This window comes from Labrus bergylta, chromosome 10 (genome assembly GCF_963930695.1).
Source record: "Labrus bergylta chromosome 10, fLabBer1.1, whole genome shotgun sequence".
NCBI classification, from domain to species: Eukaryota; Metazoa; Chordata; class Actinopteri; order Labriformes; family Labridae; genus Labrus; species Labrus bergylta.
The window spans coordinates 26,030,980-26,058,150 of NC_089204.1; the positions used below are offsets into that span (position 1 = coordinate 26,030,980).

General features: G+C 40.5%; 2 protein-coding genes across 2 annotated transcripts in view; both read right to left on the minus strand.

The window, feature by feature from the left end:
• Window positions 1-4,342: 4,342 nt before the first annotated feature.
• Window positions 4,343-21,017, minus strand: zmp:0000000760 (collagen alpha-1(IX) chain). Its single transcript, XM_020655557.3, has 27 exons — window positions 20,541-21,017; window positions 19,945-20,058; window positions 18,927-19,050; window positions 16,281-16,674; window positions 16,098-16,175; window positions 15,910-16,005; window positions 15,773-15,826; window positions 11,640-11,693; window positions 11,503-11,556; window positions 11,367-11,420; window positions 11,149-11,202; window positions 11,006-11,059; window positions 10,873-10,926; window positions 10,082-10,135; window positions 9,922-9,966; window positions 9,776-9,829; window positions 9,636-9,689; window positions 9,490-9,543; window positions 9,283-9,354; window positions 9,162-9,197; window positions 8,905-8,949; window positions 8,784-8,816; window positions 7,636-7,782; window positions 6,989-7,165; window positions 6,172-6,262; window positions 5,133-5,210; window positions 4,343-4,827 (listed from the first exon to the last, which is right to left on the minus strand). The coding sequence occupies exons 2-27, from the start codon at window positions 20,021-20,023 to the stop codon at window positions 4,625-4,627; spliced, it is 2,292 nt and encodes a 763-aa protein (XP_020511213.2). The 5' UTR covers window positions 20,024-20,058; window positions 20,541-21,017; the 3' UTR covers window positions 4,343-4,624.
• A 1,978-nt stretch (window positions 21,018-22,995) lies between these two features.
• The window catches only part of dst (dystonin), a 120,246-nt gene continuing 116,070 nt past the window's right edge, over window positions 22,996-27,171 (minus strand). Inside the window, exons 102-105 of the mRNA XM_065959701.1 lie at window positions 26,281-26,471; window positions 25,959-26,069; window positions 25,245-25,362; window positions 22,996-24,077 (exon numbers count right to left, since the gene is read on the minus strand). Coding sequence (XP_065815773.1) covers window positions 23,821-24,077; window positions 25,245-25,362; window positions 25,959-26,069; window positions 26,281-26,471 — 677 coding nt within the window. The 3' untranslated portion in view covers window positions 22,996-23,820. The remainder of the gene's footprint in view (window positions 24,078-25,244; window positions 25,363-25,958; window positions 26,070-26,280; window positions 26,472-27,171) is intronic.

The window sequence follows — 27,171 nt, forward strand, 5'->3', positions numbered from 1 at the left end:
TCTCGATGTCAGCCAAATGGAATAAAGAAGGGATTCTTGCCTTGCCCTTTTTAGTCTTTTTCATCTGGGGGTAATGGCCGTTAGTCGGAGCCTCCAGTGTAGCCAGTTGGATGTCCAAATAACTGATAAGAGATGCAGGCCAGAACTTCATTCTCAATGTGCTGAGTAAAGTAAGGAGACTTTGAACTTTCACTATCAACGCTTGATGCAGGAATGGGGTTGTGATTTACAGGCCACATCCACTACAGGATAGTTATATCTACTTGGATGCACATATGGGTTTGAATAGATTATTAAAAGCCCAGTTTTGATTTGAAGTGGGCAGATGGGTTCCTAGATTGCACTTTGGTCAATACATTTCCCCTCTTTTGCTGCCATGCGGTCTGTTTTTCTGCATACAACCAAGGCAACATGAGTCAATTCCATTCGAACAAAAAATAGACTACACTCATGCTTTAAATATGCTGAATGAATTAAATGCTAAAAATAAACCAGCATTGGATTACATAAATGAGGAAATTGTTCCTCCGAATCCCGAAGAACCAAACGAACCAGAAAACGTTTGTTTATATCATTCACCCAGCCTGACACATCTTTTTCTGCCAACGTGTTTGAATGGGAATATGTTGGAAATTCGTTTCAGGACAGTTGATGAAATCTTTAGTTGGACCTTACAACAGCGGCACACTGCTCACTTTCACTTCTACCAAACACAATTACCTATTTTACAACTTACATCAACTAACATTCTCACTGTCTGGCAGTCAATCTGAAACTTTTTTTTCAACAACTGCCTGAGGACAGGACGAAGCCCCTCTCTTCAATAACCTCTGAATGTGTGCCATGGCTTTGAAGCTTGGCCGTACCGGGTCGTTTTAATCAGCTCACCAGCGTTTTAAGCTTGCATTTATCATCATCACTTGTTTGGTTTGCCACAGAGATAAATAGTGATCATGAATCAAGTGTCTGAGCCCAGAATGAAAATTCAGAGGATAATCGTGGATGAGTAATAGTTTCCATGACAGAAGTGGCCGCAGAATCCAGAGCAGCATGGCACACACGATGCTGCCGTCACAGAGGGGATGGACGAGGAAGAGCTACAGTCAACGAGCTTCTTAGAGGAAACAAATGTGAGCCAATAATGTCCCTTGAAGAGCCACATGCAGAGATCCCTATGAGTCTTCCCTTTTAGAAGTGTTTATCCATTAGAATAACTCTGGTAAACACTAAATCATTGTCTCTCTCAACTTGACGAGCCCTTTGTCCCCCTTTGTCCACAAAGCAGGGAGCTGCCCGTGACACAGCACAGCCCAACTACAGCTGGACAGAAGCAATATCTAAAACCCTCAGGCAATGTCCAGTCTCCATTCTGCTAGACCATGCAGCTTTTTACACTCCGTACAGACTGTGTTGCTGTGAAGAATCCGTGTACCAACAGCATGTTCTGAGCCTCCATGTGGTGAACATTGCTGGTTGTGTCATTGTTTGTGTTCATCACTACAACAACTGCTACAAAAAAATAATCACTGTTTATTAGGTATTTAACTTTTCAAGTTTACAGCTTAGGCAAGCATGGCAACTAATGAAACATAATTAGGATGTCAAAGCACTAAAATTGTAACCAGAAATCCTTACTGTTGGGATCTCCAAACTTTTAAATGGACGTCTAACTTGAAAGAAAACTGCATTGCTAACTCTGGTAGCATCGCCTGACAAGAGAGTCTCAATCTACATTTTTTTGCCAAGAAAAAAGGTGTGACAGATACATATTTGGCAAAAAATTGCCAAGAAATAAAGAAAAAAAAAGACTTTCTAAAAAGATTTTCTAACCCAAGAAAATTCCATAGCAGCATACTTAGGTAAGCCTTGGAACCAGACAAATCCAAGAGCACATTTTTGGCTCAACTCTCGACCATTAATGAGTAATTTTTAAGATAATGATGACCCCCCTAACCCTAACCCTTTTCTTTTTTTAAAAAGATTTGTTTTTCTGGCTTTATGTGCCTTAATTGTAGAGACAGGACAGTGGATAGAGTCGGAAATTAGCGACAGCGGGGGTTTTTAGATAAGGTTTAAGAGTATTTGCATCTTGGTCTCGCATTCTGGGGAACACCATCGCATCTTCCATCTCTGGTTTTAAATCTTGGGCCAATATTAAGGATTGCATCCTGTCTATCGTTTGTGCAGTACTTTTTCAAAGAAGCAAAAAACAAGAGTATGATCAATCATCTCGAAAGTGATCCAACCACAAAAATGTTCCTTATCTTCAGAGGAATTACTGTTCTTAATGTGGCAATGTGGAATGTGCCTGCTCAACCCTGGTGCCTTTTTGTTTGTGTATTTCTAATAATGGGACATGTTTCTTGGGGGGAGAAATAAAAGATATATGCATGCCTCTAATATTTTTCTACTGTTGCCTTTTAATATGCTATTTGTCTCATTTGGCTTTAAGCGTATTACAAAATCCTCTGAGAGAAAAACAATTTAAAAAAACAAGATGATGTGTGTCATACCTTTGGCAGAAATGTCCTTGTCGGCTCCTCGAGACCGAGCGATCATCTCCTCGCCACGCTCCTTCAGTGTCCCATAAAACGGCTGCAGCTTCTCCAGATCCACAGAGAAGGACTTATTCTCTGTAATCTGCTCCTTGATCTTGTCCAGCCTTGGAACCAGACAAATCCAAGAGCACATGTTTTTGGCTTAGTCAGGTGCTTCTGGTAGCACTCTGGCTCAGTCAGATTGCCATCCAACATTGTGCAGATCTGGCCAACCTCAACCCTTAATGAATCATTTTTAAGATAATGACGATTCATTTTCTTCTTTTTTTTTAAAGATTTGTTTTTCTGGCTTTATGTGTCTTAATTGTAGAGACAGGACAGTGGATAGAGTCAGAAATTAGCGACAGTGGGGGTTTTTAGATAAGGTTTAAGAGTATTTGCATCTTGGTCTCACATTCTTGGGAACACCGTCGCATCTTTCATCTCTAGTTTTAAATCTTGGGCCAATATTAAGGATTGCATCCTGTCTATCGTTTGTGCAGTACTTCTTCAAAGAAGCGAAAAACAAGAGTATGATCAATCATCTCGAAAGTGATCCAACCACAAAAATGTTCCTTATCTTCAGAGGAATGCCAATGAACCAGCCAGCGTGCCTTTGGAGCTATTCTCAAATGACATTGTACTGATCAGATAAATTACATAATATAATATAAAGAGTCACTTTGTTGGTGTTTTCCACCCAGAAGATTGTATCTAAAAAAAGTTCCCTCTTTTTTGCCTCGGAAATAATCTTTCTCAATTTTCTCAAGTATTCCAGTATTTTTTTAACCCTGGCCTTTTTACACATTAAGAGGTTAAGATGACTAATAAAAAGGAAGTTCAACCGCAGGCAGCTGTAGTCATTAACTGCGGATATACAAAGTCTTGGGAACTGTACCCATTGAAAGAACATCAACTTAAAGTGCTTGTCTGTCAGGCTGCGGCACACTTTATACATTCACAACACACTGCTTTCTTTGACTCTGACTCACATTTCCACCATCGCCATTCTGCCTAAACCTCACCTCAACCTCAGGTTTTTAGAGTAAAAATTCTGGTCTTGAAAGACTAATTTCTCCATGGGATTCTTTTCATACAATACACTACAGTACAATACCGTAAAAACAATCTGAGCCTATAAGTTACATTTGAACCCCACATAATTTAGAAAAAAGGACCAAGATTTAAACAAACAAAAAATTGTTTAATTGTTTAATTTCTAGCTCTGTCCATAAGTTAGTTTAGAAATGAAGAAGCCTAGCCCTAGACCATTTTTTACCTTTTTCTTGTTATTTATTCGTACAAGATGGCCTCACAAATTCATTTAACTAGTAAACGATCTTACCTCACTCTGTAACCCTCGGGTATGTGTGGTGAATAGAACCTGCTGCTCTGCAGGTGATTAGAGAGAAGGAGTTGCTCCAGTACGTCCCTCTTGTTAAAACATTGATGTACAATGTCTTGTGTGTTTTGTGTGTGTGTGTGTTTGTGTGTGTGTGTTTGTGTGTGTGTATATATGATATAAACCAACAAGGCACAATTGACCAAATGTATACATTAACTTTATATTAATATATAACAAAACCAAATGTAAAAAGGGACATGTATTTCAGTAAAGGGAACCTACTTGCATTTGATGGATTGGCTTTGTTATGACTTAAAAACATTCATTTTATTATCACCTATTAAAACTACAAAGCCTAGACTTGGACGTGCCCCTCAAAGACTTGAGACTTGACTTGGACTCTGGACTTTGGAGCCAAGAATTCTGTGCAATGACCCTGATAGTAAAAAAAAAACATCAATATTTTTGGATTTTTATTATAAAGAACAGATGTTTAAAAGACAGCGTCGACTCAGTTTAAATATAGCGGCCTTTTTGTACAAATATTTGTTACCACTATCTTTTTCAGTCATACTGGTGTTGTTCTCTTGAGGTGAGAATGTTCCCAGGAGTTCAGTTTGGATGCATATTTACATGAAAATGTCAATTTATTTCAACAAAAACATATTAACAAAAAAAACATCTGCCATGTTTTCCTCCTCACTATTTGATAAACTGTCCACATAGACTCTTTTGCATTCCTCTACTGGCGATTCCTCAACCTCCGCGGTGCCGGCTGAGTCGTCTGGCTGATGGATTCCAGCTGAGCACACCCAGAGGTGACACAAACACCTGGAGGTCCTCTGAGACCTGGGTGGCCCCTGAGTCCAGGTCGGCCTACGTGTCCCCTCTCACCCTGTTTTCCTGGCTGCCCGTTAAAGGCTCTGCCCAGACGTCCACGCTGACCTGTGTTCCAGACAAAAACATGCTTTAGTCTTCTGGATTGTTTGTCTGCTCAGTAAGCTGAGTAAGACAGCCTTTCACAGTTTCCAAGAACAGAGAATTACACAGAAAAATAATTTCCTTTTTGGCAAATATCACACTCCTTTTACTATAACACTTCTCCTCTCACTGTCCTGGGATTTCAAGTACACACTCAGCTGATACTAGTTTGTAAAAAATGATGTGGCAGGTCCAGATGTTCTCATCAGTTACTGTAATGCCTCATTTTTAAGTCATCAAGCATCATTAGGTATTGAAGATGAATTTACCCTTTGGTCCCTGATCTCCAGTGTAGCCAGTTAGGCCATGACCCTTGGCCCCCTTGTCACCCTGCTCTCCTCTATCACCTGCAACACAGAAATACACAGAAATACATACACACACATAGGATTAAAAGCAGACAGGTCAAAAATAATTCCCCCAGGACTGCAGTCCACTTTGTACATGTTGATCATACACCATATGTGTTACTGACATCATTATTAAAAGATGTTTAAACACCTTGTAAATATTCCTCATTTCCATTGACATGGCACAGGAATGTAGCGTTAGTGTGACATCATGCTCAGGCCCCCAACCATCACTAAGAGCTTAGTATGTATGTTAGTCTATAAGTTTAACATTACTACAGAAGAAGACAGCGGATAGTGGAGGAACCAGGGGCGAGAGAGTGGAGGGAATCACATGCGGCAAAGTGCTGAAGGTCAAAGTCCAATACGGGGCGTCCGGCTTCAAGGACTATGGTCTGTGTATTTGGGGGATAGCGCTAGAACTGCTAGGCTAGGCTAGGCTAGGCTACATGGCGCCCCAAGGCAGATTTTCTGATTGAAAATGTTTCGTAATGTCCAAGCTTAGGTAGCGATAACCCACTGATGACATCATGATGACATCATCATCATCTATTTTCACTGCAGAACTTGGAATTAAAGTAAGAAAATAAACTGTTGAAGTCATGCTTGAGTTAATGTTTAGCTTCATTAAAATAAATCAAAGAACTACTAAGTGAAAAAGGGAGCCATAAACACGTCTCCAAATAAACAGTAATGTTGCTAAATGTCAGTTGGAAGTGCAAATAAGCTACTGATTGCCAGCACGTTCACAACAGCAACTTTACAAGGTGATTATACGTAAGTGATGTGTTTACAGCTTGCTGTTCGGCCCTCTGCCCCCAAAAAATCAGCTCGTCTGAATTCTTTTTCCACTACTGGTTACTCTTACAACAAGCATCAATGAGTTATAGTGTTGGTGTTCTTGTTCAATATAGTCATAGAAATAAAATCATCCGTCAAATTAGTTTTTTTCCCACACCTGTGTCTCCTTGTCGGCCTGGGTCTCCAGCTTCTCCATAGAAGCCCTGAAGTCCCACTTCTCCAACAACACCATCGTTACCGGGGTCGCCCTGACAACAGCATCAATAGGAAAATAAATCATTAGTCTCCTTGTTTTCAATGTTGTGCTCTTCAAGTCATGCCTTAATGTTGTTTGACCAGCTTTGTGCACAAACCTGAAGAGATCTACTCTGCTGGTCATGTGACACGTTGTTGTGAAAACATGCTACAGTACTGGTTCATCCCTGTTCTCAATTTAGCATTGAGCCCCACCACATGAGGCATACCCACCATAATCTAATATAGTGGTACGTTTGAATATAGTCACGGCTTCAAGAGCATTTATCAGGCTGATAGTCGCTGTGATTAAAGGAGTTGTGCAACATGAATTGGTTCTGAACTGTATAATAATGTGGAAAAGGCTTTTCAATCCAAGGACAGCCTCAAGTCTCTCCAAAAAACCCCGTTCAACACAGACCAAGTGTCTAGTCTGTGACTCCTTATTTGTCCTCATGGAGACGTGGAAAATCGTAATGTTTTCATTGCAAGTTTCTTCTGCCAAACACTCCAGCTCTCGTAGTCCGGTCCAGACCCTCGCAATGTGTTTGCATTTTACTCGCCCGGGGAGCCAAATAACGAACAATGTATGGAGCGTGTGCTGCACTCTGGCAGCCTGTTAGCTGAAGGTCTGCAGGACCTTAGACAGCAACACCACATCAGTTATTTAGTGAAAAATAAAAAACGTTGCAATCTTTTTCCAGCTTGAACAATGAACATCGTATCTATAAATCACTCACCGGAGGTCCGGGGGGTCCTTTCTGTCCGGAGGGACCAGGGGCACCCATGGGCACGTCCCCATACAGAGGACACACTGCAGCGCACGTCCTCTTCACTGAGTTGGCAAAGGTGGACATCTGCTCCATGACCACTTTCTTACAAACCTCGATCACGTGTTGAGCGGGGAGAGTCGGGCCCTGTGTAAGAAAATCATTACCACATCCATCACTGGAAGTGACCCAACGGAGGGACATGTCGTATGGAACATTGCAGAACACGGTACGCTGAAGCAACGGCTGCTGCTCAGAGAGAGACGCGATGAACACATGGAGCCAAAAATATTTCCTGAAGGCTCATTATGGATTTATAGCCACACTAAATGAAACCCTTGCTGTGAGTCATTATTAGCTATGGGCTAATGTGTAACTCTTTAAATGTGTTCTTCCCACCAAAGCTGTCAGCAAACGCTTTAAGTGTGTCAGTCAGTTAAGCCGTTACTGAAAATGATTACGCTGCTGTTTCTGCGCCATCATTAGCAGATAGATGAAGTGCCAAATGTAGTAGAGGCCATTACAGTGTACACTCATACTGTACTCTGCTGTAGTATTGCAACACTTGCTGTATCAGCCAAAAAAGCTAAAGACTGAAAGGCTGATATTCTACTTACTGGTGGACCCGGAGGCCCCTGGAAGCCATCTGGTCCTCCTTCACCTCGAACTCCTTTGACACCGACAGTACCTGAACGTCCAGGTGGGCCCGCCGGCCCGCGCTTCCCCCGTCCTCCCAGAGGACCCTGCTCGCCCCTGTCTCCAACCTACAGAGCAGGTTAACAACATGAGCAGAAGTGGAGGCAGAACCCGAGCCAGTTCATCCATCAGAATACATTTACATATTGGTTTTCCATGAACACAAAGTTTAAGAAAACACATTTTATAATGTCAGATGAAAATTAAACATGAAACAAAGTAACTACTCTTATGTATTGTTGATAAAAAAAACAACTAGAAGTAAAACACAAGTATTTTTGGGCATGGACAAATGTAAGTTTAGAAATGTACAAAGACCTGCATTTGAAATATAAGACACAAATTCTTAAAGGAACTGGTTTCTCCAATCAGGATCATAAATCATGATTGCAGAGAACAACAGGGAAATGTGCAATATTCATTTTGGGTGATTTGTGGGTGGTTCTGCACTCATTTCATATACAGATGCTAAACATAAGTGTGGAATGTCTCTTGTTGGATTGATATCAGGTTTTCAGACAGTTTTGGTTTCTAAACAGTGAACGTGACAAACGCAACCTATAGCGTAAGGAAACGATCACTTGTATGGCGGCTCCTTTCAGTGACACGACCCTACTTAGAGATCAAGGCTCCTGTGAGAAAGTGAGCAAGATTTTTATTTGGTTATGAAACAGAATTAAATGAATATTGATGCCTCTGTATGATTTCTGTATCGTTATATTTTTCACGCCTGAAACTGCTGCAAAGGGGCAAAGTGTTCGACAACGTGATAACAACTAGAGAGAGGTACGATTGGTTGTTAAGAGAAAGCAGGATGAACATAACATAAACATGTACAGGACAGTGTCATCAGCTAAGAGTTAAGAGGTACCGCTTTGTCCACAGGGGGCGCCAAAATCACATGTTTTTAATCAAAAAGTTTTGTATTTTTACCTTGCTCATGTCTAAGTCTGCAGACATAATTCACATAAATGGGATGTATCAAGACATGTGAGTGGTAGTGTGTTACTCGTAGTGGATTGATGTTAGAATGGAAACATTATATAAACATATCAGAGTCACAGCTCACCTTCCCTTGTGGCCCTTTGCCTCCTTTTTCTCCCTTTAACAAGAGAAGATTCACAGTAAGAAAAAAAACAACAACTCGGATGAAGGATTGATCCCATCTGATGAGAAGTTCAAAGCTGTACCTGCTCAGCTTTGACTCCTTGAATTCCCTGGATTCCAGTGTTACCCTGCACAAGGCAAATGAAAAAAAAAACACTGTTTATTGGATTGTAAATATTTAATATATCAGGATTTAGAGCTTCACTTCACAGACCTGCTGAACATCTACAGATCCTGAATAGTGTGGTTGCATTGATTCTATTTGACTTCCTTCCCTTGGTGGTGTAAAGTGGTAATTTAGCTGTCATTGCTAGTGGGTAATGGATGAGGATGTATTTACCTTGGGTCCTTGTTTTCCAGGCACACCCACATGTCCCTGCGAAGACATGACGAGGTTTAATGGCTTGAAGAAAATGAACTAGTGTTAGGAGAAGCCCTGAAAAATCATCTGGAGCACTTACAGTAGGTCCCGGTGGGCCGATAAATCCGGGTCGTCCTGGCTTCCCTGCAGAACCCTTGTAACCTCTTGGGCCCTCGAGAATAAAACATTTATTAAACCGACCTAAAGGACTGCTTTATACTTTGACGTTTTTCTTTTAAGATGGTGAACTACTTTACATAGGAAATGCACGATGAGCTTGTCTTCAGTGACTGAAAAAGTGACTTACAGTTCGGCCTTGTGGACCCATTTCTCCTGCTGGCCCAAGGGTGCCTTTCTCCCCCTGTAAAACAGACAAACCACAACAGATAAATCAGCCAAAAAACAACTTAATTGCACGATAATATACAAAACAAAACAATATGAGACAGCTACCTTTGCTCCACTTTTCCCGAGTTTTCCACTGAGACCTTGTGGTCCTTGATAAGCCTGCGAGAAATACATCAAACTTACGATCATAAAAGTGCACTTCTTCTAAAATCCTTTCAGATGTCATTGTCTGCAGAGGATAATACCTCTAATCCTGCATCGCCATCTCTCCCATATATGCCTGGATCTCCAACAATGCCCTGGGGAAACACAAGCATTAGTAGAAAACAGACACATTAAATATGTAAATATGTGTGCACTCAGGTGTGAGACGCTCCGTGTGAATCATCACCTTTGGACCGATGGTGCCAGCTCCACCCACAGGTCCTTGGATCCCCTATATTTCACACGTTCAGACAAAAGACACAGCTATCAAACTTCAAAATATTGCCTTTTTTTTTATGACATAATCATAATTTTTCATATTTTTACGTTTAATTTGTGATACATACAGGCTTCCCTTTCTCTCCAGCAGTGCCCCTCTCTCCAGGATCCCCAACAATACCCTGACAAATCATCATACGGAGCGACATAAGTTAAGACTTAAACATCACATGGAACACATTCAATTCCAAAAAGCAACATAGGACATCAAAGAAGCCTTTGTTTTCTATACAATTGAGACGGTTATCGCTGTGGTTGAGGCTCTTGTTTCAATGACTCACCGGCTGATGTTGATGTAGCTCAGGCCTTCAGGTCTCAGCCAGAATCGTCCACATGAACTAATATTGTTTATGGAGACGGCACATAGGCCAAACACAGAGCTCTGTCCCAGTGTTTTACCACATTTGAAATGATTTACTGGCTCTCTGTACTCAAATAAGAGGATTTTGAAGGAAGTTGACAAAGAATTAAGACCGTCTATTTCAGGATATTTAGTAGTAAGGCTGTCAGAATTTTCGACACTTTGATACTTTTTTTGATATAATGCGTTTTAAAGATATATTCTCCATTAATTTAATGATCTGTATAGAATCTAAAAGTACCGATGCTTAAAAACTACAGAAGAGAGAGAGCACTGGCTCAATAGCACGAATACATTAGAAGTGTTTCCAACGTATTTGTGCACTTTAAACAGTGTGCAGGAGTTTTCATTTTGGGGAAATTTAAAACAGGAATGACACAAAACTTACACAGAATTGGATGACTTAAACTTGTTAACATTTTGATGGCGTCGTATCATAGTTAAAAAAATCTGTTAGCATGACAATCCTATTCAGCAGGGAATCCCCCAACCGCTCACCTGCTTTCCTCTGGATCCAGTACTCCCTTCTGCCCCAGTGGTCCCTTTTTCACCCTAGAAAAATCAAAGCTTGATGGAATTAAATCCTGCATAGAGATAAACAGATGACAAAAGACGGTGGAAACACGAGTACCTTGACTCCTTGAAACCCAGGAATCCCTTCATATCCCCTCTCGCCTTTAGGGCCCTTCAAGGAGGTCACAGTGTTAGTGATACAGTAATTGCATAATGACTTGCAAAAAAGGGCTTACCGCGGAGGCTAAAAGTTTAGCTTACAACTTCTCCTGGTTCCCCAGTCTCTCCGATGTATCCAGGTGGCCCCCGAACTCCCTTTAATTAGAGTCAAATGTCGACATGAAACCTTCTGGGTTATCTATAAAGTTATACAACTTGAGCTACGAACTGCACAGGAATCCAATGAAAAGTCAATAACTGGCAGCAGATTACCTAATTAAACAGCCAGTTAAAGCCTGAACTCATGTGGCGGAGTTTACCTTGAAGCCTGCAGCCCCGTTTAATCCTTTCAGCCCCTTCGGACCTCTTTCTCCCTGGTAATACACAGCTCATTAATACAGATTTGTAACATTTCAGAGGAAAAAGATAATGATGAATCTGAGTGTGATGAGTTACCACTTGGCCCCAGAGTCCTCTCATTCCTTTTTCGCCTTTGATTCCCTGTTCACCCTGAGGACATGAGAGTGTGTGTGAGAGGTTTCATTCATGTGTCTTGAAAACGAGCCAAACTGAACCCTGATAGCAAATCTTACCTTCAGGCCTGTCTCCCCCAGGTTGCCGTAGTCTCCTGTGTTTCCCCTGATCCCCTGCAAAACAAGATTCCCTTAATTGCAAGCCAGACTTTGTACCCCGAGGCTGGTTGTTTGTAAACGGACCAGTGTGAGAAATGGAGTATTACATGTGAACATCATTAACTATTCCCACTGTGAGAAAGTCACTAATCATAACTTTACAGAGACTAAACTTTGGATGCACCAGGCAGAGAAACAGTTTACTCATAAACATAACTAATCTCCAAATAAAGATCAGAAAGCAGCTGTTGATGTGTCTGAAGTCATAGCAGCAAAGCAGATATTGAATAGAGACATAAAAATGTTTTTTTTTTTGTCAAACACACTCACATGCTTTATAGCACCATGTCAGACGCACTCTCGAGGTCGCACCATAAATATTAAACTTGAGGCCAGAGGTGGTTAGCTTAGCTTAGCTTAGCATATAGACTAAAAAAATGGGGGAAACGTAAGGTCTGACTGTAAATGAGATAACAAAATATCTTCTTAAAATTCAGGAATGGCAGGGGGAAAATACTGCTAAAGATTACGTGTTTGACAATTAGTAATGATGAGTTACTTATAAGAGCTTTACTTAAATTTGAAGAGAGTTAAAGGTACAATATGAGACATTTTAAACATCAAACCAACCATTTTTAGGTGCTATTAAAGCTCTAGCCTAACTAAATGTTGGATGTAATAACTTTCTCATAAGTCGAACTCTCTCTGTCTTTGTCGTTCTCAGCTCTGTGTTCATATTGATGTGACGGCCTTCCCTCATGTTGTTTATGTCGCTCAGAGGCTGGAACATGTTTCTTTCACTTGAACCCAACCTCGTCCAACCTTTAGCCCTGCTACCACGTGGGAGGAAGCGAGACAGCTCCCCCACTCAGGCATGCTGTTGGTAGAGGCATAATGGGAGGGAGTACAATTCAAGAAAAAACAACAATAAAACTTTGGGCTACATATCTGAATAGAGACCAGTCATAGAAACGGCTTCACATAGTCAGAACACTAAGGGAGGGGTTAAGGGAGGAGGGGAAGTGGTGCACTCAGGGACAGCTTCGTCTTGGCTTGAGAGACTGGTGCTAAAGTGCGACTGATATTGGACCTCTACTCTGAAAGTCTCATATTATACCTTAAAGCTGAGCTAACAAACATCTGGCTGTAGCGTCATATGATAGACATTTCTTCAACTTTCCCAAGACAAAAGGGATAACCCAAAAAGTTGCATTTCTTTTATATGAAGCTGCATCCAGCAGGGAGTTAGCCTAGCATTAAGACTGAAAACAGGGGAAACAGCTAGCCTAGCTCTGTTTGAAGAGAGCCAATCAGAACCTCTAAATCTCACTTATACTTATGCATGCCTTTGTTTAGTGTGTAGAAAAAAACCCAATTGGTGCATTGCAGCGAGCCTGAGAGGAGCTATTAACTTTATATTTGAAATTTATAGCCGACAAATCCGGGCTAGTAAGTCAACGTCGACAAGGAGTTATCTAGATGATCTGAAATATCTTTTACGAGAGACACCTGGGCTAGCTGTGCACAATATATAGCTTGATTTTCTCCCACTGCTGTAAATCTTTATGTTAACCGTCTCCTGGCTTAAGCTTTATATTTCCTACTCAGATATGAGAGTGGTACTGATATGTTAATCTAACTCTCTTCAACAATGGAATAGGGTGTAACTCCCAAAGTCTTCTCTTTAACATAAAAAGAAAAAGAGTTAACATTTTGAACATGCTATAAATGTCACATTGGTGGAAAATATACACATGCATATTCAGCAGGATTTAGGAAACATTAGTCATAAAGGCAACATAATGGAGGCGTATTGTTTGCACAGATGTTGACTTCCTCAGTAGTAAAAGTGTTTTCCATTTGGCTGTGTTTCCCTGAATCAACAAACAGATTGAGAAAGGCCACGGTGCCTTTGTGTTAGAAGTTTATTTGACCATCTCACCTAACACTTTTGAGCAAAGTCAGCTGGGCGCAGGTTAACCTCAAAGATGGCCGACAGAGCGGCCAAAGGCATGACCGTGAACTTTACAACATTTTTTTAAGGCGGTATAGCTCCGAGAAGCATTGGGACCACCCACCACCTGAGATGGACAGTTCATATATCTGTGCCAGGAAATGCCCTCGTTGAATGCCAGCAGGGGAGGAGATAAACATGCTGGGGCATGTTGATTCACAAGCTGGCAAGAGGTCAAAACTCTAACGACTCACACAAGACAGATGTTTACTCCCAGATGAGCTACAGCTGCAATTCAGGACGTCAATATGTAGCATGCACAGCTCTGGAAATGTGCTTTAAATGTTAGAATACATGTGTTTGCAGGGGCAGCAAAGGGGGGGCGGGGGGGATTTCCTTGAATGCAAGGGGGATGTTAAATGCAACACCGTCACATTTGTTTAGAAAGAACCTCCCTCATTGAAACATATGTTCTCCGGACAGTTGTGCAAAGACTCGCAGATCTGATCCAACAGAACAGTAACAGTTAAGCGTCAAAGAATTAACAAGTCATAAATTTAAAGTGGAAATAATCACGCCTGCACTGCAGCTCCCCGAAGGATACAAAATGTGAGTGTATTTGCTGAAGCCTTTTTAACAGGCTCCTGATAACTGAACATCGTGTTCATTTAATACTCTCCAAACTTGTCTTTTCTTTCACCGTTTGGATTGTGAACTAGTTTGACTTAACCGCCAACTGAAAACATTTAAGAAAGAAAACATGGCAAACATTTAACAGAATAGTTCAGAACAGTAATGCCACTTACTACCAGACACTTGGAGGGTTATTGCTCAACGGCCTTGTTTTCCCTGTGTGTGTGGGATTCATTAAGTTTTGCTCAGTTTCTTCCAAATGGAATTGCAAAACCATTAAAAAAAATCCTGTGATCGTTTGCCAGATTCTCTTGAATCCTATATTCTATTCCTGTGTTTAAACATGCAAATGGATATTTCAGAACTACAAATACAAATTTATTGTCCAATGTGTATCAGTACATGTTTATCTTGGCTTCCCCCCTGAATCTTTTGCAAAGCGGACATGAGTTTGCAGACTCTGAATGGAGCCCCTATGTTTACTATCGCTAAGCGCTTCTGCTTCCAGATCTGTTTCCATCCTGTCGTGTCTCAGCTGTACTTCTGTTGCCATTTTCCACAGCTTCGCCGTTGTCTCACAAGGTTTTACAATGTCACCCACAGATCGGTTTAACTCTTTCTTGTGCTGCAACAGGAAGGCCATATTCCTGCTTCACTAGAATATGCAATTATCCCTTGTCACATGAGATTAGGAATGGAGTTTTTCCTGTAACAGTATCTGCCTCAAAAGTATTGTTGGTCATCTGCTAGTACAACGATCAATATACTGACCCTATGTCAAATGTCTTGGTCGATGAAAAATTGTACCCGGTTCTTGGTAATTTATCACATGACCAAAATGAACAACAATAATATAGTGCCTGGGTCTCCAACATGATTCTCAATAGCAGCTTTTCAGTAGATTGCCTAGAGGTTTACAGATGGTGTACAAAAGTCCTACTGCAATAAATGCCCCTTCAAAGCATCTCGCCAGTCTGAATTCAATCAAATCATAGATTGTATCAACCTTGGACGTAGCCTCAATGATGTCACCCTCTGGGTTCTGAAGGGGAGTTTTGAAGCCCAACACTGGGGGTCGTCATCTTAAAAATGCTGTGTCAACCTGACTTTAGGTCTACCTTGTAACATGCAGCAACGTGGAGTGAAGGTGGGCCTTAAGCCCCGTGTCAAACAGCTACTGCTTGAAGTCATATCAGTCACACCTCTAATTATGCAAAACTTCCATAAAATCAAAACAGATCAGATCTCAAAGATTTGGAATGAGCTGTATCAGCTCAGCTTTGCAGCTACATTCACGTCATATTTGCTGGTTTCTGCAGATCCTGTACAGTCACCACCACACAGGCATGGAGGCCCATAAGTTACTGTATGACTGAGTGGCATTACTGTCGTAAAAGTCTATATTTTGTTTTTAGGAATAAGGGACTGACTCTTAGGTTTAAAGCTAGAAAAAAAGTCATCAATTAGTGTTTCTCACCAAGTGTATGTCTATTGTAAATGTATTTACCCAGTTTCCCTGTCTTCCTGCGTCTCCAGGTTCTCCCGGGAGACCTCTGTGACCCTGAAGAAGAATTTTAAACAAATGTTAGCACAAATGTCTCTTCAGTAGGTTCAGCTAAATCCTAATTGTGCATGAAAATTCACCTTTGGCCCCGGTGGTCCCTGAATGCCAGGCTGTCCGTTCATACATTTGCAAGATGCTCTTCCAGCTGTTAGGCCAATTTCTGCATACCCCCCACACTGAGATGAACAGGGAAATTAGAGAATTATTGAACACTAAAAACTTCCTCTAGAAAAAGGAGAGAAACCATGTTGAATGACGGCAGACTCACCACATTTGAAAGCTCACAGCAGCCCTCTGAATAAGCCTGCTCTGGGTCACATGACACCTCCATCTGCTGGAGGTCAACCTGGCACGAGATACAACATTGAATGAGAACTGAAAGTTGAAACGCAAATCAAAGGAAGTTGAAAGATTCAAGAAGATACATCGAAGTCCTGGATATTTAACTTACAGACAAAGAGCGGTCCCCTGCAGCCCGCTTCACGATGGAAGTGAATCCTCGCTGGATGACCGGCCTCGCCTCGTCGATGGACTCAACGCTGACCTCCTCACAGTCTATCAGTAGCTTCACCTGGCTGCCCTTCACGCTCAGCGCCAACTTGTGCCACTCTCCATCGAACAACTTCTTCACGCCATGAAAGGTCCTCAGCATCTGGCTACCGCGAGGGCTGCTGTAGAAGAAGTCCAAAGAGCGTGTGTCGCCTTGGAAACGCAGACCCACTTGCTCTCGTCCCTCAGGGTCACTGACCTGCCACAGGTCCCAGGATTTCTTAGCAGCGTCCTTGGTTATTTTAAATGTTGCGATGACAGAGTAATCAGAGGGGAGTCCATCTGGATACACGTCACTGTGGCACAAAGTGAGGTTTAGAAAGCCGGATCAAAGAAAGCCAATGATCTTTATAAAACAATTAGGGGCTCTGTGGGAACATACGGGTTTTATTTATTAAAGGAAGAGTAAAGGAAAAACAGCTACTCTAATCTTATGTCTAAATGTCACATTAGCATATGACACTATCCTTTAACTTTTTCATGAAACATGGTTTGATGATGCTCCAGCAGACAACCCATCTTTGTTTCTTTTGAACAAAGCACATTTTTAGTTAACTCAAAGACAATGCTGCTTCCAGCGCCAGAATATGAGAGTTCAAAGTTAAACAAGACAAAGAGTCTGCCGACGTGCTAGTAGCTCTGTGAGGATCCGGCAGTGTTTTGAGCTAAAAGCTAACATCTGCTTGTAAATATGCACACAATACAATGCTTATATGTTGATGTTTAGCAGTTGTACAATGTTAAAATCTTTTTTTTTTTTTTTTTACTATGTGAGCATGCAAATGGAAATAGTGTAATACGTCCTAAGACAATTCAATTTGGAGAAAAAATGATGACAAGCTCTATTATTTACCCTCCAGGAAACCAGAGAGCTAGCATCAATCGGTGCACTTTTGAGAGAAACTTTTTTTTTGCTTCTGTAAGTCTTATGTGTTCACGTCTTTACGAAAAAGCTGAAGGTGTCCAACCCTTTCTGTATTTATAGATTTTATTCCAACATATTCAACAGTTTCATTAGGATATGACATTAAAGCACTTTCCTAACTAAATATATTGTTGAGTTGTGACTTTGTAAAAAAGAAGAGAAGTCAAACTCCCTCATCTGGTTTTTTGTTGTTCTCAGCACTGTGTTCACACTGATGCGACAGAACCTCCTTTAGTATGTCAATGCTCCACTTAGAAAGAAAACATGTACAGAACAAGTTTGAGCCTCTTGTGTGACGCCATCCCTCCGTTCCGCCAATCATTAATCTTGTCACTTGTGGCAGAAGAGAGAGAGCCCCACCCACTCAGAGATACTCTATGTGGAGACATAATGGTGGAGTGTCGTCGCAAGGTTGCAATTTCAGAGGTACCAACTGAGGTATTGTTAGGTTTTGAATCCTATATATCAGAATGGAGATGAGTCCTACAAACGGCTTCACCCTGATGAACACTATACAGTACGAGGAGGGGAGATGGTGTGCTGAGGGACAGAGGAGGTCTGGCTAAAGTAAAGTTTTGTTTTGGTCTGAGAGACTGGTACTAAAGTATGACATCTACTGGATTGAAGGTATCTTATCATACCTTTAATGGTAACTTTAAAAGAAAACTTGGCCTTTTGATTGGTATAGTCATACATGTGTTAGGTTTCAATATGTTTGTCATATACTGTATGGAGCTCCTAAAGGGACACTGGCAGAAATGTAAAAAAAAACATTCAGGTAACCGCAACTATCTGTTGCTCACCAGAAACGATCTTGTGAGCACGAGAAAGTTTCCCATGCGCACAGGAAAGTATCGTGTGTGCATGAGATAGTTTCTTGTGCTCATGAGAAAATATTGTCTGTGCACATTCTCCTAGAGCACCAGACATAGTTCTTGTGCTCTGGGAATAGTTTCTGGTGTGCATGAGAAACTTATTTCCTGCCCCATGGCCCCTTAGGGGATCCGTAACATTGCAACACCGATGTGATTCCCCTTTTCTATTTCACTGAAATAAAAACTTTAATATGAAGAAAACAACCACCAATTCACAGTCCCTGAAACAGTCAACATCATAGCACTACTGTTTGTGCAATGTGAACAACAAAACTAGAATCTATCTTTTTTGCATGTTAAGCATCAATTACAACATAGTAGTGTTTTTGCAGAGTTAGTACAGCAGGCCAAAAACTTAAGAAATTAATGCAGTTCTCATTTTTATGTTTATTTCTACGCAGAAAAATGCAGAAAAAAACTGGTTTGCAGACCTCAATGCATCGTGTTGTAGATGTGGTGATATCTAGGATATAGATGGTGTACAGGTGTAACAAAGCAGCCTGTGACATCATGATTGGCTGGACTGTTTCTACCTGGTATTAAGTTTCCCCCTTCAATGTGTGTGGTCAGAAGAGTACCTTATTGCACCTGCAATCACACCTAACAGTGATGTCATGATTAACTGAAACACTGCTGCCAGTTGAGAAATCTTGAGATTGGCCGAAATATAATTTTAAGGCTCTTTTAAGTTACTTTTTTTAAGAAATCCTCAGTGAAATGAGAGGGCTCAGGTGCTATAGTACTATACCTCATGGTCTTGCGTAGATGGATTGAGGGGTTGACTCTGTAGGCCACCGCCTCGGGTTGAGAACCGTCCACTCTCCTCACTCCTTTCGATTCGGGCACATGAAACTCCTCCAGCAGATCAAAACCTCGCAGCACAAACACCGAGATTAGTCACGCGTCACACTAACACGGCATCAAAGGTGCTGAGCTGCTTGTAAATCTTACATCACTGCCGACTTATTTAAACGGCTACATCACTTGTTATTAATAATGCCATCTCTCAGGTACATGAGGTAATCTATTAAACTCATTACAGGCTGTTTACTTTCTTTCACTGTTGGATTTGGCTCCTGAAGTCTTAACACTGAGCGCTTTGTTCTGCACTTTGAGTGAGATCAGCGTGTCTGTGGTGTTTTTCCTGTTAGATTAGAAAATACTGAACAAATCTGATTATAAATGGTGAAAAGGAAGAGACAAAAAAATCCCCATATATAACAAAAAAAATTAAGTACACACGACTTTGGCATGGCAACATTGGCTCTCATCCTATCTCTGCTGATAGACTGTTTCATTTCATGTTCCGTTAATTTATGACATCGGTTACTTAGAGACAAAGGCTCCTGTTCACAACTTAACCTAAGCATGACCTCTTTGACCTTTCAGTCTCCACCAAGTCACTGATGAGAGCGGGAAATACCAGACTGGGGTGACTGTAGGGAACAAGGCAAGAAAAACACTGCCATCTGCTGGTCATATTACAATAGTACAGTGTTGAATCTAAGAGTCTAAAATCCAAGCAGCCAATAATGATAGCATATAAAAAGTTGTTATTACTGATCTACGCAGATCATGTTTGTGTAGCTAAAAAGCACCTCAGTGAAATTATAAAAGTGTTTCACAAGGTTTCTGTCATAAAGGAAGAGTGTCCAACAAATCCAGCCTCACATAACTATCAGAAATGATTGTTTCTGTGATTCTTCATGAAGTGGAGAAACATCAGCTTTAGTCATTTAAAAATTGTTTAAAAAATGTAAACTTACTTGGTAATTTTTGACATTGGATCAGCTCGAAAATGGTACAAAGTGCTGCAAACACCAACATGTCTTTGTAGGCTGGCATTTTCAATTTCTTTTGGGGTCCGAGGCTATAAGTACCTGTAGTACAGAAATAATGCCAATCAGTCATTTGCAAACTGCATTAACTGATATGAGTGTACAAGAGGGTTTTAAATAAAAGTCAATTAAACTTGTCAAAAACAGTAAAAACCAAAGAAATGTGATGTCAAATTTCTTGGCCTAACCTAACTTTATCAAGTATCAGATAAAAACAAGAGAACTCACAATTAAGTCCATTTTCATCACTAAATACCTTCATTTCAATACTTTACAATTTGTCTACTAAAACACATTATGTTGTAAGATTCTGCTTCTTAAAAACATTCATACAGAACTATTTTAACCATGAAAACACTCTTCAACGTTTTCCCTTCCTTATGAGAGGACACACACAGCTCATCAAACTTTATTATTCTTTGATCAGCAAACAAACATCATAGACTACCTCAAATTATCTAATATCCCACTTCCTTATGCAATTCACTTTAAAATGAAGATAATGAACAGAAAATGTTACTCACATATTCCTGTAACAGAAAGTCCCAGGGCTGCTGCTGACGGGTCTTTCCACGTTCCTGGTGTGAGGAGGTATCCCGCTCTAAAGTGCCATCCCTGGGTCGGTGTGTGAGCTGAACAGGACGACCATTCAGACTAAAGCTGTGGCTCTCAGAGGAGCCTGACCCCTGAGCTCCACTCCACCTTTGGTCCCCACAGGATCTGACTCCTCTCATAGGCCAGTTACACCCACAGTACAAGTCCAGTTAAGCCAGTCATCACATGGAGGAAGGTGAAGATGAGAGGTGATACATGCAGGTGAACGCTGTCGAAAGAAGAAAATCACAGGAACATAGAAGAAGAAGTAGATTCACTTGAAAGACTACTAAATGTAGCTCTGACAAAAGTTTTTATGTACCAGTATTTCACTCAGCTGACACTTTTAATCATCTCTTTGCAGATGTACTGGAACACCTTGGAAAGACTGTTGTGAGGAGGCAAAATGTAAATCTATAATGGCTTTTAGAAACAGTCACACTGATTTTTAGTGTGACTGTTTTATCATTCTCTCATCTGCAGAGTCTCACTGAGAGAAAGATGCAGTATGTCACAGCTAAACACAAGACGCTCTGCAAACATTCCTCCCAGAGCAGACCACACCTTCAGCACTAAACCACCTCAATACGACCCAAAACCAGACTACAGGGAAACCGTGGAAACAGACGGCAAAATGAAACACACAGATAGGATACAGTCATTCATTTATCATATACAGAGATTTTTTTTTTTAAATAGAAGTCAGTGTTGTTATTCTTAAAGCCAATCACATATTTTTTGTTAATTTAGAAGAGCAAGTGATCTAATTGTCAAATTACCAAATAAATTGTCTTTAACTAGTATGAAGCATTGTGGTGTACATTCATTCCTGATAAATAAAGTACAATTAGGAGCAGTGACAATTCTGTTACTACTGTTATTTTCTTTCTCTCATATAGACACATAATTCCTCTGTTGACTTTCATTGGCAAACTTTGGTTTTCAATACAATAATGAATGCTAACGCTAAGCAGGGCAACGAGAGATTTTCCGGTCTACACTTTTTTAGTTTTTTGTACAGGTCTAATTTATAGTTTTTTTATCCTTGCACAGGTTATGTACATTTCTTTGTATACGTCTATTTTTAATTGCACAGGTTTAATTTTAATTCATGTAGGGGCTTCCTTGAATCTTTGTTTCCGGTTAATATATACATATGGGAGGGGGTCAGGGGGTCAGCGGTTGTTGTTTATTTGTAACAAATGTTTCATGTGGTGCATGTCTTTGTAAGCTGCTACTGGATGCTTTGAACTTCCCTCTGGATCAATAAAGTATCTATCTACTGTATTTAGAGTGAGTGCTATTATATGGGGCCATCTTAGGGAGGTTTCCTACTGTTATTGAGAAATTTGCACATTTCTGGCCACTGCTTATTATTAAAGTTTGTGAGCTCTCAGGGAACCCCTACTGGTCTGGGACCCCAAGCAGTTGTCTGCCTTGCCTGTTGACAAGCAGCGTGTCTGATTAGGACCATTGGCCATGGGGAACTAAGCATGCTAACATGCTCACAATGCCAGTGCTAACAAACTAATGTTTAGCATATGCTAACTGTACTAACCTTCAGACAGTATGCTAACATTTACTTATTGGCACTTAACACAAAAATAAGCGAACGCTTATAGGATTGGTCTTGTGTGTTTGGTCTTTGAATACTTGTTCATTACCAATGACTTGACTAATGAAGTTGTCTGAATCTGAATCAAGAAATTAAACTTGATTGAACTTTATGAAATATTCAGGGTAAGTAGCATGCTGTAGCGTGTACATATTGTGTGCCAATTTATCAGGAAGAAATATTTGAGCTACTTCATTGGATGTTTAGACAATGACCTGATGGTGGCACGGTAAGAAAGGTCAAAATATTCAAAGCAATCCACCAAAACAATATTCTATTATCAAAGCTCCTGTGAGGAGTTTTGAGCTGGTTATGAAACAGGTAAGTATTAAAACTGATGCATCTTCATGAATAACTCAGGCACACAAGACCATCAGCAACAAGATGGATCATTTTTCTATTATGATTATGAACGTCTGAAACCACAGCAGCAGAGTCGGTGTTTTAAGTCTTTAACAACATGAAGCCGAAATGATACTTTCTACATTTTTCAAGACAAACAATCCTGATGAGTGATAAATCAGACTGTTAACAGAACACAGGATGAGATTTTTCCTTAGAAAACCCTACATACACATGTACAGGAGAAGATCAGGGGAGACGAGAGGTGCTGCTCTGTCCACAGGGGGCGCCAAAATCAACACCAAAACCAATTGCAATAGTTCAGGAGGAAAAGTCAGGGGATGATCAAACTCAGTAGGATTCTTCCTCTAAGAACGCTGCTAGCATGGATAATAAATAAAAAAGCTAAAACAAGTGATGACACAGTGTGTGGTCTCCACCAGTTTCTGGTGGTTTGCTGCAAGCAGGTTTATTACAAAGTAATGTTACAGTAACAATTTCAGCTCTACCGAAATTAACCATACATTGACATGGATGCACAATAGAATGTCTACATGGAGTGGCACCTTTTAAAGGTCAATGAACACACTGCTGTGAAGTGGCCAAACAAAACAGGGACTTCAGCTGCTCACAAACAAACAGGACTTCAAAGCGTCATGGTTACGAGGTTGCTGCTACTTGCCTTAAATAGTGTTTTCAAAGGTTTCTGCAGTGCTTACTGGGGTTTATTGTAGTATATTGCATTGCCCTTTAAATGCGTGGTGGCAGTATATCATAGCACTTAAATAGATAATTGCAGTGTCTCAAATGGTACCATAATGCACCATCTACTCCCAAACATGAGCCAACATAAATTACAGTACATTCAGTAACTTTCAGAGCGCTATCCTGCGTGTTGCCCTTCATTAGTGTGTTTAGAAATGTTAGCTAACCGTGCGGTGTAGTCATCCCAAGATTTTCTAGTGTTCGTCAAACCTCTACGGGTTCATCATCAATAAAATAAAATACGATAAAAACAATTTGACATTTTTCACAGAAAATAAAATACATTAAAAACAAAGACAAAAGGCCATTGACGTTCCATTCTCACAAAATATTAAACCATATTTCCTCTCAACAGAATATTTTACATCTTCGCAACAATTTAAATAACACTCAACACAATTGCAGTCTTTAAGTTAGATATCTCCAGTGTCCATCACGTGTTTAGGGTGCAACTAGCTCCTGGGTTTTGTGTTTTTCAAGGCCACTGACTATCGCTTGGATCCCTTGGCCAGTTTGCTCGTGGGAGTGGTTTTTCTCTGAGGAGTGGGGATCTTGGAGGGTTTTCCTCCGCGTTGTCGCGACGCAGAACGCGGCGTCGCTCGGGCCGAGTCGCCGACTGTTTCGGACGCGTCTGAGCACACGGACTGGATGTCCGAGATGTCAAAGTCAGAGGCGTCGCTTCCTCTGCGACTGCTCCCTCTGCTTCCTGCTTTACTTCCAGGTCGGCTGGAGTTCTTTCTCGACTCTACAGAGAAAAAACAGAGAGAACAATTAAATGAACTTTAAACAGCGAATGACATTTGAGATGCAGTGCAGGAAGTTGGTTTTATTTTTAAATTGTGTTGCTAATAGCCTTTGTTAGCATAGCTCATGGTGTTACATCAAATTAATAATTCAATGCAGCCTTCCTCTACTGTCCATAAGTAATCTTTGGATGACCACTAATACATACTCATACTTTCAGCTATTTTTGGGCGCCCGTTTACATTTTTCCTCTTTATTATTATTTTTTCAACATCTGTTCTGATGTTATTATTCATAAAGCACCAACATCAGGCTAGCTGTGTGATTCTGTGTTTACTCACTTTAGTTAGGGAACTAATCTGACAGATATTTCATGTGAATGAGTAAGGTCTTTTAGCTGCTTTTTGTAAAGTGTCTTGAGATAACACTTGCTATGAGTTGACGCTATAAAGGTTGATTGATGTGAATCGAGTTTCCTTTTCACCGTGCCAGTAAATCTTTCTTAAACCTTTTATTGGTTGTATTTTTGTTTTCTTATTTGTACAGGACTGTCCAAAGACTGTGTTTAGTGTGAAAATGAGGTTCAATACAGATATTTTTTTCAGGATTGGAAGTTCAACGTTTGAACAGTTAAGGGTTAGAAGATTGTGTATGTTGAACGGTGCTTTCAAAGTGTCTATTTTAAGATCATTTGTATTTCTGTTTTAGATGCAGTAAAGGTGCTTTGTGAAAAGTATTTAGTCAGAAAAGGAAGATGATATATATATTTTTTGTTTTTGCTCGGGGTTTATGCTGATATGAACTAAGTCTTCAGTACAATCAGAAATCAATGATACATAGATAGATAGAAAGATTTAGACTCTTCCTTCTGAACACTAGTTAAATCACAGTGTACTCAGGAAGCTGAGTGAGACCAGTATGTTTCATGTTGATAGAGTTACACTGAACCTCACATCAGTCTGCTTTGTGCTGTATGAGTACACTTTGATAGTAATAAACCAATGTGCCATCACTTTCAGTTAGTAAACTGTTTTTACTGTTGCTTATATATTTCCAGTCAAAGCTACAAGGACCAACTCCTTCTTCAACAATAACCTGAAAGAGTGTCAAAACAAAAACTAGTTGAAATAAACTTTAGAATCACTCAGACGTATCGCTCTCTACTCACCACCTGCTCGAGCTTTCAGTACAGCGGCACTGATCAGCGTTCCCTCTTCGCCCGACTGAAATCCTTTACCTGACATGAACCCAGGTAGGCGTAATTTACTGCCTTGAACCGGCGTACCCTGCAAAAAAAAATTAAAAAAATTGAATAACTCTAATTTGTAAAGAATTGTAGTTTAATGCTCAGTGCTTTATGAAACAATGTTTCAGACACTTAATGAAACTACAAATATTGACAATATGAGTGGAGTTAGTATGACATTTGACCTCTAAAATCCTTTAAATATCAAGAACTGCTGGAGCTCTCTGTAAAGCAGTTAGTATGAGAAGTATATGTTAAACATGAAGCTGTTGGTATTGAAATTATTGTCAACCTGTAGCTAATTAGTCAAGAAATAATCATACATGCATAGATTTTATAAACAGAAATTCACAATATGATTGCATTGAAAAGAGACAGATATTTTCAACAAGGCAAGAATTAATCATTCAGACCTTTAGGGATCAAAACAGTCAGAGCTTATAGACCCAACTGAAGTCTGTAACACCTTGAACCAGTTTGTGAGACTGATATCTTTCAGATCTGTCATGTTTTTGTTTTTGGAGGATCAAATTGTAAATCATACAGAGAGTCTCTGTTCAGACGAGTGTGCTGTAGATTTCAGTTGGGTCGTAATAATGAAGCGTTCCACACATCATGTTCTGTATATGACGATACCTCTGAGGATGAACCCTGGCTCCCAAAGGAGTCTGATGATTTAAGAGGAGTGGAGGGTTTGCTGTTTGTAAGCCAGGGCTTATCATAATTGCGGGTAATGTGTTGGGGAGTCTGAGGAACAATGGCAAATAAAATCAAAAACACAGACATGGATTCAAAAAAATCAAAATAAATATGAGAAACTCAAGATGTAGGAAGCAACAAAATAAAACATGATCAAATGATGGAAAACAAAGAATGCTGAAACATGAGGGAAATCATGGTGGGGAATGATCAATGTGCAGAGTGAGGGGGAATGTGGCAGCAGAGCGGCTCCTCTTACCTTGACGCTAGCGATCGCTGCTTGGTGTGCGGGGACGGGGCAGCTCTGACTTGACATGGATCTGGTGGGAGACGCTCCTCTGGACGACGGGCGAGATCTGCGGCCTCGGTAGCGGAAGCTCGCCATCACCTGAGTGGTGCCTTCTGGGAGGATGAACTTCTCTCGCAGCTCCATGTTGGTCCTGCCTTTAGCTGAGGAAACCACACTTCAAATGAGCTTCATGATAGAAACACAACTGTGATGACTTTCAGCAGGTTGTTTGTGGTGATGAGGAAAAATGAGTCCACACTTTATTTTACACTCTGAGTCTCTGAATTCCTAATAATTTCATAGAAAGTTTCCTGGAATAACTATGTCATTTAGGAGTGATTATGCTGGAATATAAACATTCATTCAGACTAAAGCAAATAGTGTTGTAGTACTCGAAATAGAGACCACTTTTTGAAGCTCTCGGTCTTAGAATTGAAAACATTTCTACTCGGTTTCAGACTAATTGGACTCCTGTTTTTAAAAAATGACCGGTTAAGACCACCACTGATTGGCTATTTTTCCATGTCATTACTTTCTAAAAAGAACAAGTAACTTCAATTCATTCATAATTTGATTTTTATCCCCCCGGTTACGGCCGCAACCTTTCCGGTATCACGGTTTAAATTAATGACACGCCCGCTGCACACAAGATGGAGACTTTTCACTGATATTTATGGTCTTGGTCTCGGTCTGGCCCTGCCTTGGTCCTGGTCTCGGTCTCAGAGCACTCTGGTCTCGGTTAGTGTGGTCTTGACTACAACACTAATGGCAAACATTTCTTTATTATTCATTAGTGTGAGAAACTTCTTTAATGAAACATGTTGAATACGTGCTTCAATATTAATACAGTTTTAATTTGGC

Excerpts from the sequence above, each read along its gene's own strand:
- zmp:0000000760 (XM_020655557.3), bottom strand. The coding sequence starts at position 20,023 with ATGCCAGCCTACAAAGACATGTTGGTGTTTGCAGCACTTTGTACCATT. Across the intron at positions 11,203-11,366 it reads ACGGGGCTGCAGGCTTCAAG|GGAGTTCGGGGGCCACCTGG; the intron begins GTAAACTCCGCC and ends CTCTAATTAAAG. Across the intron at positions 7,783-8,783 it reads GCAAAGGGCCACAAGGGAAG|GTTGGAGACAGGGGCGAGCA; the intron begins GTGAGCTGTGAC and ends CCTGCTCTGTAG.